The sequence below is a fragment of the Carassius auratus genome, chromosome 25, assembly GCF_003368295.1.
Source record: "Carassius auratus strain Wakin chromosome 25, ASM336829v1, whole genome shotgun sequence".
NCBI classification, from domain to species: domain Eukaryota; kingdom Metazoa; phylum Chordata; class Actinopteri; order Cypriniformes; family Cyprinidae; genus Carassius; species Carassius auratus.
The window spans coordinates 5,907,625-5,928,340 of NC_039267.1; the positions used below are offsets into that span (position 1 = coordinate 5,907,625).

The following is a 20,716-nucleotide window of genomic DNA, read 5'->3' on the forward strand; positions in this document are numbered from 1 at the left end:
GTTGATTGGTTCTTTTGGTTCATTTAAGACTGATCTTAGTTTTCCAAAACTGACTAGCAAAACATTTGTCATTTTAAGTGTTACAAATTATTCATTGGTAACACTTTAGTATAAAGTCAATAATTCAATAACATTATTTAACACACTACATTTAACATACTTTTTAAATGTACTGTTGTTATATTATTATGATTTCTTTAATCTATAAATATACAAGTGTTAATCTTATAAGCTCATAATAATAAATTAATATATGGTAATACATACCTGTATTCTAAATTTAGGATTTACAAATATATACATAGTCATACATTAGTCTAGATTATAAAATGCTGTAAAAGTAATGGAAAATTGTACTTAATGCATTATATCCACAACTTTTTCATGAAAAAGCACATAAAAAAAATCCCAAATTCACAGCATTAATCTTACATTTTCTTCCGTGACAAACAAAAGTAAAGTTTTGAGATGCACCATCATGCATCCAGATTGAAGTATTCTGCATCTGATGAAGCAGAAGATTTACTTTCGCTTCACAAAGACAGGTATTCATAAGGGATTACAGACACGGTTCAGGAGCTGGATTAGATCAGAGATCCAGAGTATCAGTGCCACATGAGCAGTTTACAGTCTCTCGGCTTCTGAAATACTAAAACAGCCAACTACAGGACAAATGAAGATTCCACAAAGAGACTCATTACAGTTTCTGTTATCATTTTAGCATCGAAGGAGATCTTAAAGATCATAAATGAAGTATAATGTCTCCTGGTGGACACTGGCTGCTGTAAAGAAGAAAAGAGGAGCGGAGCCGTACCTGTCTGCGCACACCACAGCTTGGCGCATTCTCCTCAAACCTGGCCAGCAGCTGAGTTGCCATGGAGCGCACCTTATTTTCCTTCTGCTCCTCTCTCTCACCTACAGGGGGTGCACTCTGATTGGACATCAGCTGGGGAAAGAAGCGGACCAATTAGCACAGGCAAAGCACTAAACTGTGGGTGTTTAGAAAGAAGACAGATAGGACAAGCTAACATACCTCCTCCAGATGACTGCTGGCCTTCTTCCTCTTTTTGTTGTCATTGTCTTCCAATTTTTTATCAACCTTGTGATACAGAAGTGGTAGTGTTTTACACTTTATTAGTAGATGTTGGCTCAGTTTACATTAGTTAAGTGAACAGGACAAAAACGCTACCTTTGGGATTCTCTTTCGAGGCACTGCGTGATTTAGTGAGCTGTAAAGAGAATGTGTGGTCTTTGATGGATATTCTTCATTATTTGCATCAATCTCTTTGGGTACACCTGCAAACATGATACAAAATTCTGGTTTAGTATCATACTCTGGTGTGTGCCAATGCAAATGATCAGGAAATGCTAAACCAGTTTCAGCAGGACAACGCTAAAATGTACCTCTGATATTACCAATTATAATATTAAAATAAATGGATGAGAGAGTGTGTGTGTGTCTATTTATATATACACACACACACACATATACACACATATACATACATACACACACACACATATATACACATCTTATAATTGAACATTAATAATATAATAGTTATAATAGTTACAATATAGATAGTTATAATTTAATATAATTATATAAAAAATTTATATAACAATAATAGGTAATAGTGGTAGAAAAAAATGGAATACAAAATACATCTGTAAAATATTAAAAATATAAAATAATCATTAACTTACATAAGAAACAGTTTTTTGTTTGAAAAATCTTAGCAGTATTAAGATTGCATGCACTAATAAAAAAACACTTTGTCAACAGGAAAATATTATGGTCGGGTCTACACATTAAATGATATTAATAAACACCCTGAACTATAAAAAAATTATGCCGCAGCTTAAGTGCTTTTAAAAGGTAATTTAACAATATAATTATTTTAATTTCTTGTAAGCTGGAGAACGCTCAAAGCAAGAAAACACGTGCGCAGCAGATGCACAAATGCTCACTATCAGCTATGACACACAGTCCCTCAATCTGCAAGCTACATCTGCATGCCAACATTTTTAACATGCCTTACTCTGAGTCATACAGCAATATCCAGAACATTATATTCCTCAACATGACAGTTGCCTAATGCAGTGTTTAATCTATAGCAATTAGTCTTATGTCTTATGACAAATTTTGAATTGACTCAAATGATCAAAAACAAACTTTAAATGGTGGCACTTTAGATCTTCCCACACTTAATTTAGAATAAAGTATATTTGAGAAGAGTTTTGTTTTTAAATCCAGGCTTCATTTGAAGGCGCATAAGTACATTTATAACACATTTCAGACTTCAGAATTATACTAGACTTTCACACTTCATTTGGGTTATTATTGTGGTTCTGCAGTATGGAAAGCTCTACCTGTGACTGATTGAGGTGAGTTGCGGAACATCTCGTAAAATTTAGAGAGGTAGAGCACCATAATGAGCTTGTCTGGCCCTCGTTCTGCATTCATTTCCTTTCCTGTGGTGACCGGCTGGATGCCAAACTCCCGCTCTGCCACGTCAAACGCCAACTGGTTGTTTTTTGCGCAGTCTGCCTCGTTCAGGGAGTCAAAATCTCTGGACAGATGAAAAAGAAACCAGAGAAGTGAGATACATAAGTAGATCAAATGAGAGAAAACAGGGAAAACAGCTTATCAGGTCTAAATCCCATTCCATTGCACTGAGAACCTGTGTTCTCGCAATCTGTATCTTTAGTGATGCATAATATTTGTCCAAAACCCTCTCACAGAATTGTGTGATGATTAGACAAGCTGATTTATGATGAATTGCATCTTGACACATTTTCTTTCACATCTACAAGGAACCGCAAGATTTATGATAGAAAATTTGAAAATTATGAAATAATGGGTGATGTAGATCATGATGTAACCTCTACATGTTTTTCTTCCTCTTTCTTTTGGTCACTAAGCTGCAGAGGAACGAAATTGAAATATCAAAGCTATTGTTCTTAATGCTGCGTTCCAGAAACCCAGTGTTTTTCCCAACCAGTGAAAGTGCACTGGAACGGCAGTCAAACCCGTGACTTTGTACTAGATCGATGTACTCAGAGATCAGAGTTCTGACGTCACACAGCACAAGAAACAACGATGGCAGCCCCTACCAATAATATTGCCTACGGTTGCGGTGTTTGTGCAAGAAGTGCACGTTGAAAAATCGATTTTAGAACAATGTAACGTTGCAATATAAATAATCTTGCTACAATTCCTTTCGCTCAGGAAGTTTGGCGTGACTTGCCTGGAACAGTACAAAGTCGTGAGTCGTGGTTTGAAATCGTGACTTACGAGCTCAGAAACCTGTCTGGAACGCAGCATAAGTACAACTTGTTTTGATGGCTCAGGGAAGGAGGTACCGCCACATGTGTGAGATCAAAGAGCCGCCAAATAATGGAGCATTTGTCAAACCGTATGAGGGTGTGATCATGGGACTGTATGATAGCCAGTTTGTGTGTTATGTCCTGCTCACATGAGGTCCGGCCGCTGGCGGTGAATGAGGGCACACAGAGCCAAGCCGCTCCTCCAGGAGGTCGTAAGGTCGGTCAGATCCACTCCCCTGTAGCCCTGAGTCTGCTTCTGACACCACTGCAGCAGCCGGCTGGGACGCACCTCTGACTCTGACGTCAATACACACCATCATTAGGAGCTTTACAGTGAACCTTTTTTAAATTAGGAAACTTAATAAATCCAAGAATCCAATAGATATATATTTTATATTCAGAGACAGATCATAATCAGAATTATGACAAATTAGATGGCTCTTTACAATACATGCCAGTGACATACACTACTGTTCAAAAGTTTGGGTCAGTAAGATTTACATAATTCAATGTAAATTGGGATAATTGTAATAGGTATATATTATGTATTAATAATAAATATTATATTATTGTTCTTTTAAACTTTCAATTCATCAAAGAATCCTGAAAAAAGTAGGACAGTTTCCACAAAAATATTAGACAGCACAACGGTTTTAAAAACATATAATTTACAATATTATAGTACAACAGAAAACAGTTCATTTAAATTGTAATATTTCACTATATTATTGTTTTTATATATATATATATATATATATATATATATATATATATATATATATATATATATATATATATATATATATGTGTGTGTGTGTGTGTGTGTGTGTCTATATATATATATATATATATATATATATATGGTCTAATTATTAAACAAAAAAGTTTGTTTACATAATGTGTGTACTGTGTATATTTATTATGTATAATTACACATACATGAATTACACATACACATGTAAACAAAAACTTATTTTGGATGCTATAAATTGTGATTAATCATTTGAAAGCACTAATATATATATATATATATATATATATATATATATATATATATATATGTATATATATATATATATATATATATATATATATATATACATACATACACACACACACACACACACACACACACATACTAGGGGTGTAACTTAGAGACCTGCACCAACTAATATTAACATTAAAATGATTGACATGCGCAAGCTAGTCATAGTTTCTAATTAGAACACGTGTTTAAAGGGTTGCACAATGTGGCCAATCACAGACTCAGCAGTTGATTTCTGGAACGCAATGGCCAATAAGAGACGATTAAGTTAGCATCTACCCACTGCAGTGCTGAAATTGCATGCTCACGAATCCTCTCATCTTAACACACTAAGTGTAGACACTTAGTGAAAGATTCATTGTGCATATATGTATTGTGTTATAACATAGCTTTATGAGATCACGATTAACTGAGATGTCAGCTTTTAGTGATGATAAAAGAAGTACTCTGCTAGCATTCTGCCATGCCAAACCATGCACGCAGCAAACCATGCTTGCTTTTCTGTTAAAATAACAGTGGTTTGTGAATGCTGATGCTTAGCCTAAATAACAAATATTTTATGCTGGAATGTTGTGGAGCTTAGGAGATGTTATAGAACCATTTCATGTAAATTGATTTGAATCTGAAAAAAAAACTATATAGATTACTTTAATGCTGGACTTTTGCGGACGGGAGGGGGATAAAAAATGAATGTTGCAGGTGGGAGCGGGACCAGATAAAATACATTTCTGCGGGAGCGGGCGGGCGCAGGACAGAATCTTGCGGGAGTGAGACTCTAGTGTAACAATTCACAAAATTCACAGTTCGGTTTGATACGACACAGTGGTGTCATGGTTCGGTACGTTGGTTACGTGACAATGTTGAAAATATTTCAGTTTTAAACCATGAAGGCGAGCCAATGGATATCGCAAAAGCAACGTGTAAACTTTGTGCAAGAGTTATGCCGATGAACGTCTTCATCTCAGTCAATTCACTAAGCAGAAAGTGAAAGTAAAGACAGAATGACGGAGTAATGATGGAGCTTTCGAAATCTGATGACACATTCTCTCAGAGTCGAAATCGACTTGCATGTGCATATTTATTTGATAAAAAAAATACAGAAAAAACTGTTATAATATTATAATATAAACTATAATATTGTCATTTAAAATAAAAGTTTATATTTTAATATACTTTAAAATATATTCTATTCATGTGATGCAAAGCTGAATTTTCAGAATCATTACTCCAGTCTTCAGTGTTACAAGGTCCTTTAGAAATCATTCTAATCGGCTGATTTATTATCAGTGTTGGAAACAGTTGTGCTGCTAAAAGTTTGGAGTCAGTAAATTTTTCTCTTTATTTTTAGTAAGTAATTAATACTTTTATTCAGCAAGGATGTGTTAAATGGATAAAAAGTGAAAGTAAAGGACTCATATTGTTAGGAAAATATTTTAATTTTAAATACATGCCGTTCTTTTTAACTTTTTAATCATAGAAGAATTCAAAAAAACATGTCTTACTGATACCAAACTTTTGAACGGCAGTGTCCTGTATATACAAATACACACACACACACACACACAAACATGTACATATATACTGTATATAGTGTGAGTGATAAGATTCACTACAAGTCCACACAAGCTTTTGTTGACTCTTTCCGTCATGTAACATGAACTTTTGGATTGAGTAGAGGTTGTGGGAATTATTGTTCCTGTGAGACCACATCCAGGTGAGCCAATATAAAAACAAATATGGATCTTATGGCATCACTACATCCCATTTCTAGAATGAGATTTTAAGAGTTGGTTGAGTGAAAATAATGACACTTTTCCTAGATTGTAATTATAAAACAAGTTACATTTTCAATATGAAGTTTTTTAAAGAGCTTTTGTTTCAACAGTAGCACAATCAAGGGGAATCATTACCTGATATTGTTCTCTTTTTCCATCAATTTTAAGTGGAAATGCAGAAATAAGACAAAATTGCAAGTTGTTGCAAACCAAATGCAGGCATTACTTGTATTTGCATTGATTCTTGTGGTTGCAGTCCCTGAAAGGACTGTTTCAACAAAAGATAATCAGACAGTCAAATTTGCTGCCATCTTGTAAGACACACAAATCTGAACATACCTCGTCTGGAGATGTTTCCAGATCTGCGTGTGGGTCCACTGCGCTCCAGAGAACTCAAGTCCTGTTCGCCGTTAATGTACAGATGCCGCACCTGAGACAGGAAGTTTAGCATTCAGAGGAGGAAGACGGATGCATATAGATCTATATATGGGGATGAAGTGCGTGAGTCTCACCTGATGTGGTCGTACGCAGGTGGAGTTGAGGTTGGGGTAACGTGTGGCTGGGTCTATGGTGTACTGCTCAAAGTTTTTTGAGATGTTTTCTGCAGTCGTCTGAGGCAGTAGCCTGTAGAGGCTTTCCCTATGGTAAACAAACAGAGAGGACATTGGGTCCAGACAAACAAATTAAATTAAAAAACATGACCAAGTGTGTTCATTGGTTGATGGAGTGTGTCGCACCTCTCCGACAGAAGATCAAGGGGCCCTTTGCCCTGAGCCCAACCCTTTATCATCCATGCTGTGTCAAAGGCAGCCAGAAACCCTCGAGCACATCCTGTACCCATGGGCCAGAAGGGCTGGAGACCAATGAGACCGAGAGAAAACGCTGCATGTTTACAGGCTACTCTAAACAAAACACTGTACAGTCGAGTGGCATGTTGAAATAATCAGGAATATATACACTTAAAGTAAACTATCTTTTCCTCTGTTTAATTTCAGACGTACTGTGGGGACAAAAAGTGTCAAAAAATAAATAAAATAAAACATAAATATTTTTAAACCACAAAATAAATGGAAATATTGGAATGTTTAAACTTAAAAAAAAGAAACAAGTAAAAGTTAATTGAAAAATTAAATGAATAATTATTTATGTTATATAAAATAAATTAAATTTATGCATTTAGCAGACGCTTTTATCCAAACAGGGGATAAAGATATCCTAACATTTATGTAAATTTTTTATTTAAATTAATTATTATGATTACATACAATACATATTTTAGATATATGACAATACAATTGGATTTTTTTTTTACATTTATTCTAATTCATTTAGAAAAACTAACTATGTGTGGCATATGATGACACCTACCTCCAGCAGACTATCTCCAACCAGTGCCACCAGCAGCTGATGACCGCCCTTTTCCCTCACCAGCGCGGCGTTCTCCGAGGCGTACATGCAGGTAAAGTCAAACATAGCCACATCCGGCTGGCCGTAGTGGTTGATGGCATAATCCAAAGAAGGAAGCTGGTAGTTTGTGCCAAAATCTGCAGCCTCACGGGCGTAAGAGAGCAAAGCCTCTTGGTTTACGTTGCTGCTCGCCAACAGCCGTTCAGTCTCAATATAGTCCTGGGAAAGGAAAAAACAGAGGAAACATACTTTTAAATTAAATATTATGAGATACACATATACATACACACACACACACACACACACTCTATTTTATGGATTTATTTTATTTGATGATATTTTTTTTTATACATTTTTAAAAAAATGCAATACATCTAAAAATACATTTTAGGACCACTGTGATAACAGATCAGTTGTAGGCGCACGTGCAGGATGTTGAGAATCACAAACAAACCTAGCAAGTAACGTCAAAACAATAGGGCAAATTTGAATCTAACAAATAGCTTAAAGTTAAGTGGATTGCACAGGAGCAGTTTCATCATCATCATCATCATTATTATTATGTTGGTGTGGTGAGACAGGTTTTTACAGTTTCCACTGTGAGTAAACCCAACTTCTTGTCCAAGCTCTTGTTCTCTCCAGACTGGACTATTGTAATGCTCTCCTGGCGGGCCTTCCTGCATGTACTGTCAAGCCTCTGCAATTGATCTAGAATGCAGCAGCGAGGGTTGTCTTCAATGAGCCAAAAAAAGCTCACATTACCCCCTCCTCATCAGGTTACACTGGCTACCAGTAGCCGCTCGCATCAAATTCAAGGTACTGATGCTTGCCTACAAGACGACCACTGGCACCGCACCAACATACCTAAACTCACTGGTTAAATCTTATGTGTCCTCCAGAAGTTTGCGCTCTGCAAGTGAACGACGCCTTGTGGACCTTTTCCTGGACTGTGCCCAGCTGGTGGAGTCTTTACTCATTTTCAAGAAACATCTTTTTCGCCAGCACTTAACCAACTAATACTAGCACTTTTCCTTCTTTTCTTGTCTTTAATTTAAAAAACAAACAAAAAAAAACCCTGGCTATGTGTTCTGTACTAGACTAACTGAGACTTACCATGGCAATTGTATACTGTTGTTGTTCTCTTGTTGACCTGACTGCTTCTATTGTTCTCATTTGTAAGGCACTTTGGATAATTTTTAAATTATAAATAAAATTCACTTTTGGTGTTCCTGTAGCTCAATTGGTAGAGCATTGCACTATCAATGACAAGGTTGGGGGTTTGATTCCCCGGGAACACATGATAGGTAAAAATTGATAGCCTGAATGCACTGTAAGTCGCTTTGGATAAAAGCATCTGCTAAATGCATAAATGTAATTTTAATTTAATTTAATTCTAAATGATTAAATGTAAATGTACTGGGGCCGCTCTCCAAGGGTGTGAGAGTTTAAAACTCCAAACACTTAAAAAGCTTCAATCACTCAGCTGCTGTGCTGTAATATCCTGTATCATACTCCATGTCTGACAGAGACGCCAACACAAAGCTTCCTGATAGAGTTTATATTCACATTAAACATGAAAAAAATTCTAATGCATTCAGAGAGCAAAAGACTTTGTAATGTCTATCAAAGGATGACTAATATTCGCCGTAGGGCACACAAATGATTGTTTTTACATAATGGTGTGGACCATTGTTTGATACTGTTTGAAGATTAAGCTCATAATAAAAGACCAACTCCAATCCTAATCTTGCTGCTAAAGAAGTCAAAAAAAATAAATAAAGCTAAACTAAAAATTAAATGACACTAAATAGCATAACAAATACTACCACGATGTGTACATGCTCTACAAATGATTATACAAATCTATAAAATGATTTCATATTACTCATATTTACTTACATTGATGATCACACCCTTGTCCAGCAAGCTCTGTTTCTTTGCAGTCATGACAAAGTAGTGCGTGTTGTCCTTGTAATAGACAATGTTTTCCAAATCAATGCCTATACAAAAGATAAATGAGGCCCATTAGTGTGATTGTGCGACTGATTTGTAGCTGGTGTGGTGTGTACACCGTGTTTGATGAGGGCATATTAAAAATGGATTACAATGCAGTTTTGCTCACTTTAAGGAGTGGAACCATTACACACTGATGCCAATGTGTCAGGATTTGTCTTATGTAATTTGTATTTAAGAAATGTGTCATTTTTAAAGAACACCGGAGCTTCACCACACCTGTCTCCTCCTTGAGCTCCAAGAAGAACTTCTGATTGAAGATGAAGGCCACTCCACTGATCTCCTCCACTTTGGCCTCAGCGGTCGTGTTGCGGTTGACAAAGTTTGCAGTGATGGCGATAGCTAGTTTACCTCTGAACTCCTTTCTCTTGAAGCCTGGAGTAGAGAGTATTGCTCACATTTGCTCAAAGTTTAAATTTAAATATTTAAAATAAATAATTGTTTTACTGATATGACACAAGTTGCTTTAAAACAGTCAACAGTTCTTTGTTGTTGTTTTCTTTTAAATCAATAGATAAGGTAATTGCTAAGGCAGCATATATTTGCAAAAATAAAAGGGCAAGACCTTTCAGGTCAAGCTGACCGGTGCAAAAAACAAGTGTTTTCATAACAACAAGTTGCACAATTGTGTCTTTGCACCTTTCTGTGTGAAAAAAAGCAACATAATATATTTTCTTTTCAAGGTAGCACTTATACACCAAGTGTTTGTTTACTACCACTATCCCACATAAAAACAATTCATGTGTCAAGTCTGGGTGTAACTTAGCACAGCATGGTTCAAAGGTTTCTTGTTCTAACTTGGAGAGCCAATTTAAGTCTGATCTAGGATCTGCCTTTCTGCTCGATGTCTGCGACACTAACTGTGTCAGCAGGAAGCAATGAAAGGAGTCCCGCTCCACCCCTGCTGTAGTGAGCTAACCAACTTCCTGTTAAACACAAAGAGCTGACCCGTGTTCTCAAGGAATGGGAGACTGAATGTAGGACAGAGTTTTAGGAAACTGGAGTCACTGGGGCAATTTTCCTGACTGAGTGAGCATGTTAAAGCCTTTTAGCAGGTTTATTACGCTTGAGAGAGAGATAATCTAATAAGATGAAAAGATTCCAGTCTGAAAGGGCTAAATATGTGCCATTCACAAAGACATTTGCACAGTGTATTTTTTCTGATAAAGCGTTCGGAGGTGTTAGTTTGGTCCACCATATGTCGTATGGCAAACAAAACCAAAAAACATACCATACCAAACAACATCCCACCTAATATTACCAAGCTTATGAATATACTTTTATATTGTAATAATTTCAGGAGTAATCTTTAAATTAATGTAGAAACAACATAGAAAAAGTATTTTTATTCATCTCTCTCTCTCTATATATATAAATATATATATATTTTTTTTTTTGAGGCATCGTTTTTATGACTGAAAGTGAGCATCAATGATAACAGTACTACAGATTTCTCAAAATCTTTTTTCCTAATGTTAAATAGTTATATCAATAGTTAAACATTACAGAATAATTGAGAGCTATCAATTTAATAGACTTTAAACAACAACAACTTCTCAGTTAAGAGAACTTAAAGGTACAGGTTGTAGGACCTGCCACTAGAGGGCGCACTACCAAAACAATAACAATCGCATGGTTTAATGACACTAAGGAGGAGCGTGGAATGACGGAATTTGTTGTCTTCTACATTTGTTTTAAGGACTTTGGGCAGAATGTGGAATAGTGTGTTTTTGTAAGTAAATTTAGGGTTTTTATTTCAATTAATCAAGTTTGCTTACTTTAGCAAAGGAAAACCAGTCTCCTCTTGGCTAATATCGAATTCCTTCAACATTTTTCTTTACAAATCCCTGGTTTATACTTCTAATTTGTGACTGCCATTTAGTTTTGTTCTCTCTCCGCATTCATCACTAATCACGCAACGCCGACGTCCTACGTCATCCACCAGAAAGGCTTCTGCATACCACAGTTACATGAAGTGAGAGAAAAGTGTTTATTACTTTTGAAATATGGATATTTTTCTTACAAAAACACATGGACACTCTACAAAAGGCCTTTTTTCACCCCCCAAAGCCATGTGAGGCACGCTTTACTATGGATACGCACACTTTATTTGACATCTTGTGGACTGTTCAACATAAACATCCGCCCACTGCAATGATAATGCTTGGAATAGCCAGGACAATTTTTTATAAAACTCCCATTGGATTCGTCTGAAAGAAGGAAGTCAGCTAGGATGCCTCAAGGGCAAGTAAAACACAGTCTAATTTACATTTTTGGGGTTTAAGTAACCCTTTAAATATTTTTAATACAGTTAAACTGGAAAAATTAAGAACATGCACTGACAAACTAATTTTGACAGCACTAATATATAAGAAATATAATGATATATAGCAAATATCCTGGGAATAAAACCCTTGAAATTGGCCATCATTTGCAAATATATGCTGTCTTAGCAAATACCTTTTCATTTACTGTAACCATCAGGTTCTGCCAGTTGAATTCCAGGAATATTTCAGGCAAGATTAATATTGATTCATTAGGATATGTTTGTTTAAAAGATATGATAATTTCATTGCAAACAGAGTTCCTTCATTTACGCGAGGATAAGATGCACACATAACACATAATTAACCTCAGATGATATATGGAAACAGAAAAACGCCTCCATTTCAAACGCAAGCCAGTTAGAAACTATGAAGGGTGAAATGGAAAATGTTATTTTGAGTTTTATATAAACAGCGTACACATTTGCTTACCATCAAGAGTGTTTCTCCTTCCATCTGCTCCAATGATCACATCAAACTCGTAGTCTGAGATGAGGTGATCGGCCGGCCGGACCTCCACCCTCCATCCAGGCCCTGGAATGCAGACACCTGGTCAAAGAGGCTCAGAGGAAAACAAAATAATTTGGCCTTTCTTTTGTTTACTGCAGCTTCAAAAGTACAGCCAACTCAATGTGTGAAGCCACAAGGGAAGAAAAGCTTACTTGTATCTGGAAACACAACCTTCATGTTCCACCCATGTGTGACGCCTGTATAATTTGACATAAGGCCAATGATGCTCTTTTGATCAGCAATGCATAGCAGGAGAGGCACTATAGACCCTAATAACCCCTGACTTTATATATAGTACAGAACTGAGGGTTTATCATTTGCACAGTGCAGACTGGTGAGTGCCATTGACGTGGAGGGACGGCGCAAACCTTCTCGGTATCAGTCGTGTGTGGGCATCAAGGGTACATAGTGGGAAGGTGTCAGTTTTCATGATCTGGTTTAGCCCTGCTATTGCTTCCATAAATTCATTAGGATCTTGAAGTAAGAAGTTACTGTACAACAATACCTGGGTAAACTGACATTCAACCAATGTTAGGCCCATTGTAGGTGTTAAAATGACACTTAAAGAGAAAACTATGAGCTTTGCCTAACCAGCTTTGTTAAATAGGCTGCAAGAAAAAAAAGCCCAGAGCATAAACAGCAGATACATTTGAAAAACCGGTCTACAGCTTCTTTCGGTCTGTGATCTCATTCCTAAACACAATGTCCTGGGTGTCCGTGGGGATATGCGTGTAGGGCGACTTGCAAAAGGGTGTGTAAATCTGCCAAGAAATGACATAAGGTAATGATTACCCAACCCTTTCCAGACCACATGAGGTGTAAAGAAATCAGATGACAGGCTGTCTTGCACATATTTATAGTTATTTAATGGCTGTGTGGGATTATATGATGATGTCTGGGTGATCCACGCATCTCAGGTCTGTCAGGGTGTATTGTGGACAGTAAATGTGAGCTAAGAGACACTATGCTCAACATTGTCCTCAAAGCCAGATGTCATGATGATTGGCCGATTACCATCAGTGCCTTTGTCCTCAGGTGGCTCGAGAAGCTTGGCAAACTCCACGTTGACGTGCACCTCAACCCCAACAATGAGAGCAATCTTTAACAGCATGAGTTGCAGCTGACGAATACCTGAAAATAGAAGAAAGTCACCACTAGGAAAGGAAATCCATTCATACTGTTCATTTTGTCATGTACTATTACTAAGGATGTGATGGTGCTGGCACAAGGCCATTACAGTAATGTTGATATTAGACATGTGTCGGAATTCAGTAATGCGATATATCATGGTAATGAACATGCACAACATTTTTATCATGGACACCTTTAAAATACCACGATTTGACTGTGTTGGCATTGCATGTGCACATATTCATTGTAAACAGCGCAGCCTGTTCATTATTAAAATAAAACATAGAATTACCAATACAGATAAAATGTAACAATCAATTTAAATAGTCTGTGCCGCATAGCGTGTTCACCCCACTGTGGCACATTTTTGTTTATGTTTTTTTCCGTCAATGTTGGAAAGTACAAAGCCAAGTTAAAGGTGATATAGAATGCAAAATCCCTTTGATAAGGTGTTTGAACACAGTTGTGTGGCTACAGTGTGTGAAAACAACCAGCCTATAATGGTAAAAATGATGAAATTATTTCACTAATTCCATTCAAAATGTGAAACTTGTACATTATATTCATTCATTACACACAGACTGATATATTTCAAATGTTTTTTCTTTTAATTTTGATGATTATAACTGACAACTAAGGAACATCAACATTGTGCAGCATTAACTTAAATTATCAGGCAGCAGCCAGTATTTTTAAAGAGATAAGCATGGAAAAAGACATTTGCATAATCCCAGCTACTCTAAATGCTTTACATCTCATTTGGTTGGGTTGGACTGTTCCTATCTCAAGGACCATAAAGAGGAACTTTATAAGACTTTAAATATGTTCAGTTTGCAGAGTATGAAAGAAAAAGAACATCAGTGTGTCTAAAAAAATGTTTTCCATCAAGCTCACACACAAATCCCTGCATGTGATTTGCAACATCTGATGAAACCATATCTTGTTTTCCTGTTATGGTATCGCTCGATGACTAGAAGGGATATCAGTGAAGAGTATCTGTAACTAAATTTTGGTTTCTGGTTAGTATGAAGACAGATTCGACCTACTGATGTGGTCAATAGATCCAGCACAGAACTTTCCATAGAACTTCTTGGCTCCAAGGTCCCTGAGGTCTTGGATGGTGTAAGGCCAAAGGTGCAGGACATTGTTCCTCGAGAAGGTGTCTCTTTTTTCAATCAACACCACCTTGGCACCAAGCAAAGCCAGCTCTATGGCAGTCCGAAAGCCACAGGGACCGCCACCAATGATAAGACACTGTGGAAACAAACAAGTTTGGCATTATTTAAAGGTGTAAATGACACTGTTGGGCATTTTTATGGAGATCCTTTTACAAATGGAAGCAAAGACTCACTCCAAACACATCTACTTCCAGACCAATCAAAAACAATTTGTGCATGCTCATTCTTCTGGCATATTCAAATGATATGATTTCAACTCCCCACTTGTCACTTAAAACCCAATCCAAGCAAGTTTAAACAAACCAGGACTGGGTAACGTCTCTACTTGTCTCTCTCAACAAAGCAGGGATTTTTGACTGTAGTTTCTAGGAAACATGACAAGTGTTATAGTATACTTGACCTAATATGGTTAACAAACTCACATAAACATCCATTAAAAGGCTGGTTCAAAAGTGGTCATAAAATGGCATAAACACTTTTATTACCTGTGATTAGATGGAAAGAGAACAAAATTAATTGCTGAACTAACCTGGTGGCGTTTAGACAAAGACAATTTCAATTAAATGTCAGTTTGATCATTAGTTTGACCAATCATTTTCACATTAGAGGTGTTTGAATAAGGTGCATTTATAAAATTAACTCTTTAAGCTTAAATATGCAATTCATATGAAGATGAACGAAGGTATTACGGGTTTGGAATGACATGAGGGTGAGTAATTCATAACAGGATTAAAAATTTTGAGTGAACTATCCCTAATTTTTCCAATTCGACAAATTCAGGAATGTTACTGTATGTTTTCCTTTGAACATGAACAACTTTAGTTCTATGCAACTAACCAAACAGGAATCACAATTTCTGCCATCATTCTTTATCTTATTGTTTGACTTATGATCCCAACTTCCTGTAAGACGAGTCTGTGTGCGCTAGTCTCAGCTTCAGATACCACTGTAGGCTTCTGTGTCCTTACATTACTACTTTTGGAGACATTTAGAAAGGCGTTTCTGTGCCAGAGCAATGCTGACCTGCTTTCAAAAGCCAAGCTTTAGGATTAATCTTACTGTCTTTCAAGAATGGAAGACCACCAGCATAGAACAATCTGAAAATAGGGCATGTCTGGGAAGCACAGTAATAACTCAGATTATTAACAACAAACTGGATTTAGGTTGCCTTTTTATTGTAAATTTTGCTCTCTGCATCCATTTAAAAACAAAAAAGTTTGGTGCCAATGATGCCATGATATTGTGACATCAAGACAAGACCAAAACATCATTGACAGATTTGCAGAGTGTGAACGACAAGTTGTATGATCCGTTGGATTTGTTTTTGGTATTTTTGTATATTTGTAACTTGAGAGCCCAAGTTCACTTATACATCAATTCAGAGTTTCCATTTTTAAGTGAACTATTCCTTTAATACTGTTGTTGTGAAATAAGTCAACAAATTTGTGCGAGATAAACCTTAAGCACACAATGCAAACCTATGCAAAGATACTACGACTTGCTCCACAACAAAAATAACAGCAATAATCACAGCATAGACGGAGTTAAAACACTAGAAATAAATAGCTAAAGCCCCAGAGATTAGCATGTAATCCTCTTAAACGGCCACTTAACTGCAAAACAAATATTCCTTAAGGTTTCTAATTATTTCAACACCTTATCGAGCTCAAATGAGGTCAGTAAGTCAGGCAAAACCACTATGCAAAATGCGCTAAGCACAATCTCAGCACGTCTGCTAAATCAGGTGACCCGAGATTGACTCTTCCATTGACTGCTCACAAACACAACAACACAGTGGTCTAGTTAATGCATAGCACATTTTGGCAGTAACCCTGAGCTTAGAGTTAAACAAAGATGACTTTTTCCCCCAAGCTAACACAATAATACCAGCCCAAACACTTGCTAGCATGCAGCCTCCACAACAAGTAATCCCAGATTAGCATGGTATGCTCTCCAACATTGAGATCATGCCATTCTTGTGAGTTAAAGCAACATTACAGAATCACTCTGATAAGGAAAACTATTTCAGTGGCATTTTTTTTTACAGTCAAACCATTGCTAATGCTAACATGATGATTCGGATCTCTTAAACACAAGCTTTTTAGGCCATCTCTAGTGGTAAAATAAAATCTTTTCTAAATGAGGTCTAGACAGACCAAAACCTTGACCTCCTAACCCTTTGACCCTTCGTTGGTCGACTGCAGTGGAAAAAAATGGCTAAAACAAAATTATGCTGATCCTCATTCCCTGTTTCCTTTTATAAATAGAAAGAACACAAGATGCAGTGTCAACACAGCCATCGCAACAGCGATCTCAGCCACTTTTATCAGGAAAAAAGTGGTTTGACTAACAAATACGGATATGAAAATTAGTTGTTGGTGCCATTTAAATCCTCTTTACTTATGCAGCAAATAGTGACATTTTTAGCCAAAGAATCCCATAAATGTAAAACTAACAAGTTTTTCATCTTATACAACAAATTAATTATATCATCAATTATAATCTCCAACTGAGCTTTCAAAGCACCTCTTTTTTAAAGATTTATTTTGTTTCCTCTAAGTAGTGTGAGATTTTAAGTACATGTCTAGAGCTCTATAGACTTACTCTGGTGTCCGCGCAGGCTTTGCCCTTGCTGTACTCCTTGTGGCTTGCTCTCTTGTCCAGTTTCCCCCAGAGGGCTTTGACCTTCCAGTAGGTTACAGCAGCTTTCAGGCTGCTGTAGAAGCCTCTGTGGTCTGAGGGGTTCAGCTCCAGCTGCCTGCAGAGGACGCTGAAGGCCTGCAGGGTGCCTTTACAGGTAGTGGCCTGCATGAAGTTCTCAAACAGCTGGCCGGCCTGAGACGTACGCTCGTCCTCCGTCTCCCCCATCCTACCTATTTTAACTCACTCTTTCCCTCTGTGGACAGGGTGTTCAGTCAGGGGTTGGTTGGTGCTGGCATTCCTTTTCAAGACTGGGGAAAGAAAAGGAAGAGAGGGCTTTATTTCTTTTTACGTGGGGACCAAAGTGCCATAAATTTTATGATTTGCAATCAACCATTCGTTTGTGGAAACAAAAAAATCCTATATATGGATATACAGTGTGATGAAATGACTAAAAATGGTAGGCAGTTCACATTGTGTAAATTCATTTATTGCTTTAGGACTCTGATTGCAGCCAGTCAAAGCTGCTTGTATATAAAGGTCAATTATGGCAATAAAACTGCTCTGTCCTTATAAGATTTAGGGATATACACATCTACAAAGTTTCATAAAAAGCAGGGGGATTTAAACTGGGAATTAATTGTGGAAATATAAATGATAAAAAACATTACATTAACCAAATTTGGTATAATGCCTAAAACTAAATACAATAAACAATAAATAGTACTAAAGGACAAAAAAAAAAAAAAATAGTAAAACAGGTACATAATACCAATACATAAAAGTAAACCAAACATTTTTGTAATTAAAAAAGAAAAAGAAAATTTATATATGAAATGTGGTATCCTGTGCAATAATAATAAAATAAAATTAAAATAACAAAATAAAATAAAAATAAAAACAAAAAATAAAATACATAAATAAAATACTAGTCAACTGCTGGACAAAAAGTCAACCATCCGTACAAATACCTAATAGCAATGTACATGTCAGTCTGGACCAACAGACAATGCCTTGGTAAAAACATTGCATTCTGTCTTGAAGTACATCTGGTAAATTAAATGAAAATGCTCTAGATTTTTAGCTGAGTGACACAAAAACACTTGGCATGTGCTGTAAAATAGGCCAGAAGAGTCACTTTAACTCAGAGTCGAGTGCTTGATAGGATTAGTGCATGCAGAGGAAACGGGACAGAACAAAGGAATGTTTAATGAGAATCAGGACACCAAGATTGGTCCAGCTGTAGACAACCTGTGAGCCAGAAAATATTTCCATACACAAAGAGCTGCCAGCACATTCTTCAAAAATTTCTCAGAAGAGTACAAAAAGGTTTGGAATAACAATATAATGCATTTTTCAATGTGTCCTTCAGATGAATGGGTTGAGGAAATCAATTCATCTTCCAGTTGCAAACCAAGAGTTGATTTGGGAGTGAAACCAGAGCACGGTGACATGTGAATGATTTGAATGCGTGTCGGAGCAGGTCATCTGAACGAGCGAGCACTTGTGGAAAGCTTGAGCCCAATAGCAGTCCTGCATCTTTCTCTCCTGAGGGTCACTTGAGTCTCATTAGCCTAATCAAATCTGGCAGCTGGCAAGACCTTCACATTTATCTGCAAGGGGGCATTAGCTGCCTCTCCTTTTTCATTTGTGCAGCCACGTCCACTGTTTATTACCATATTCCCTGCTCCTTTACCATCGAAAACGCACATACAAATATACCATGACCCAAATTCCCTTGAATTCTCCAAGGACCAACGAGAGCATTGAGTTTTTACATGTCACCAATGGTCAATGCAGCCAGTGCAGTGTGGGAAAGTTCCCATTGCTAAATTTAACCATCCTAAAAAGGCACTAGGGGATATTTCTTGAACCAAGACGTGCCAGGAAAGTTGTCCTGGCAGAAAATCATAAGAAAAACAGGAAGACAGGCCTCATTTAGAAGCTACAAATGATATTGTGCCTCTAGAAACAGCCAGTCGACAGATGGCACAACTGCAAGCAGTGGAATTCAAGTTAACACCCTTTACCATAGCCTTCAAAGATATTTTTCAACAGGATCATGTACATTTGCCCATCCTGTCTATCATTAATAGTCATTGAAGACTAGCACATGCTAATGTCACAGTGATTGCCAAGCAAATTGACTCCGACAGCTCAGACCTGCAGTCTTTCAGCATAAGGACTAGACAGATCTCTTTGCAGGAGCTTCAGCTTGGAGAAACCATCAAAGGGTTCAACTGTGTCCCAGTGGATTGACCAGAAAGCAGCAGCACTTCAAACTGGAATACCTAAGAGCTAACATTCCTACAACACTAATATTATTCATGGGACCTACAGGAGCACACAAACGGGAATTAGCCTACTATGTCCACCAAGGTTGCATTTATTTTATAAACACACAAAAACAGTAATATTGTAAAATATGACTGCATTTCAAAATAGCTTTTCTACTTGACTATATATTAAAAGGTTGATTTATTTCTGTGATGGCAAAGCTGAATTTTCATCATCATAACTCCAGTCTTCAGTGTCACACGATCCTTCAGAAATAATTAAAATATGCTGATTTGCAAGAAACATTTATTATTCAGTGTCGAAAACAAACAGACATTTACGTTCGTAGGGAAAGTACACCCCTACTGAGTCAATATGCATTTGTAGTTTACTGCCTGAAGTAAAAGACTACTACAGTACAGGCAAACAAAAGTAACTGGAGAGCATTGCTGCTGCCTTAGAGTTTGGTTACACTGGTTTAGGTGATGTTGGTAATTGTTAGCCAGCTGATCTAACAAACAAACATAAAGCGTTGCTGATTCCATCAACTGTAGAGTGAAGGAATATGGGACCGGGGAAAGCTTTTTTTTGGACACACAATAGATTTGGTATTTCCTTACAGGGACACTTATTCCCAATGCATTTTTCCAACGGAGTCAAAAGTGCATTAAAAAAATCTCTCTCTCTCTCTCTCTCTCTCTGTGTGTGTGTGTATATATATGCATGTATGTATATGCATGTATGTATATACACATATATGTATATACACACACACACATATATATATATATATATATATATATATATATACATTATATATATATACACATTATATATACACATTATATATATATATATATATATATATATATATATATATATATATATATATATATATATATATATATATATATATATATATATATATATATATGTGAAAAATTTGTGATGTTTTGCTCAGTATTTCCATGGGCAGGATATCTGAAATTGTATGAGGTCCAAGTCCTTCCTGTTTGTGCACTTTTTACTGCTTAGTGGTGGACATAAAATTCCAAAGCAGCCCTTCTGGATCATATAAATGGCAAA

At 36.7% G+C, this 20,716-nt stretch overlaps 1 protein-coding gene across 7 annotated transcripts in view; it reads right to left on the reverse strand.

Annotated features, from left to right (window-relative positions):
• The window catches only part of mical2b (microtubule associated monooxygenase, calponin and LIM domain containing 2b), a 52,026-nt gene that overhangs the window by 26,367 nt on the left and 4,943 nt on the right, over positions 1-20,716 (reverse strand). For all 7 annotated transcript variants that reach the window (XM_026202263.1, XM_026202267.1, XM_026202266.1 and 4 more), the window contains exons 2-16: positions 17,318-17,664; positions 14,582-14,789; positions 13,419-13,535; positions 12,327-12,428; positions 9,790-9,945; positions 9,457-9,557; positions 7,519-7,776; positions 6,888-7,003; positions 6,663-6,789; positions 6,490-6,580; positions 3,480-3,627; positions 2,374-2,573; positions 1,190-1,296; positions 1,034-1,099; positions 815-946 (exon numbers count right to left, since the gene is read on the reverse strand). In XM_026202263.1, coding sequence (XP_026058048.1) covers positions 815-946; positions 1,034-1,099; positions 1,190-1,296; positions 2,374-2,573; positions 3,480-3,627; positions 6,490-6,580; positions 6,663-6,789; positions 6,888-7,003; positions 7,519-7,776; positions 9,457-9,557; positions 9,790-9,945; positions 12,327-12,428; positions 13,419-13,535; positions 14,582-14,789; positions 17,318-17,581 — 2,193 coding nt within the window. In that variant the 5' untranslated portion in view covers positions 17,582-17,664. The remainder of the gene's footprint in view (positions 1-814; positions 947-1,033; positions 1,100-1,189; positions 1,297-2,373; positions 2,574-3,479; positions 3,628-6,489; positions 6,581-6,662; positions 6,790-6,887; positions 7,004-7,518; positions 7,777-9,456; positions 9,558-9,789; positions 9,946-12,326; positions 12,429-13,418; positions 13,536-14,581; positions 14,790-17,317; positions 17,665-20,716) is intronic.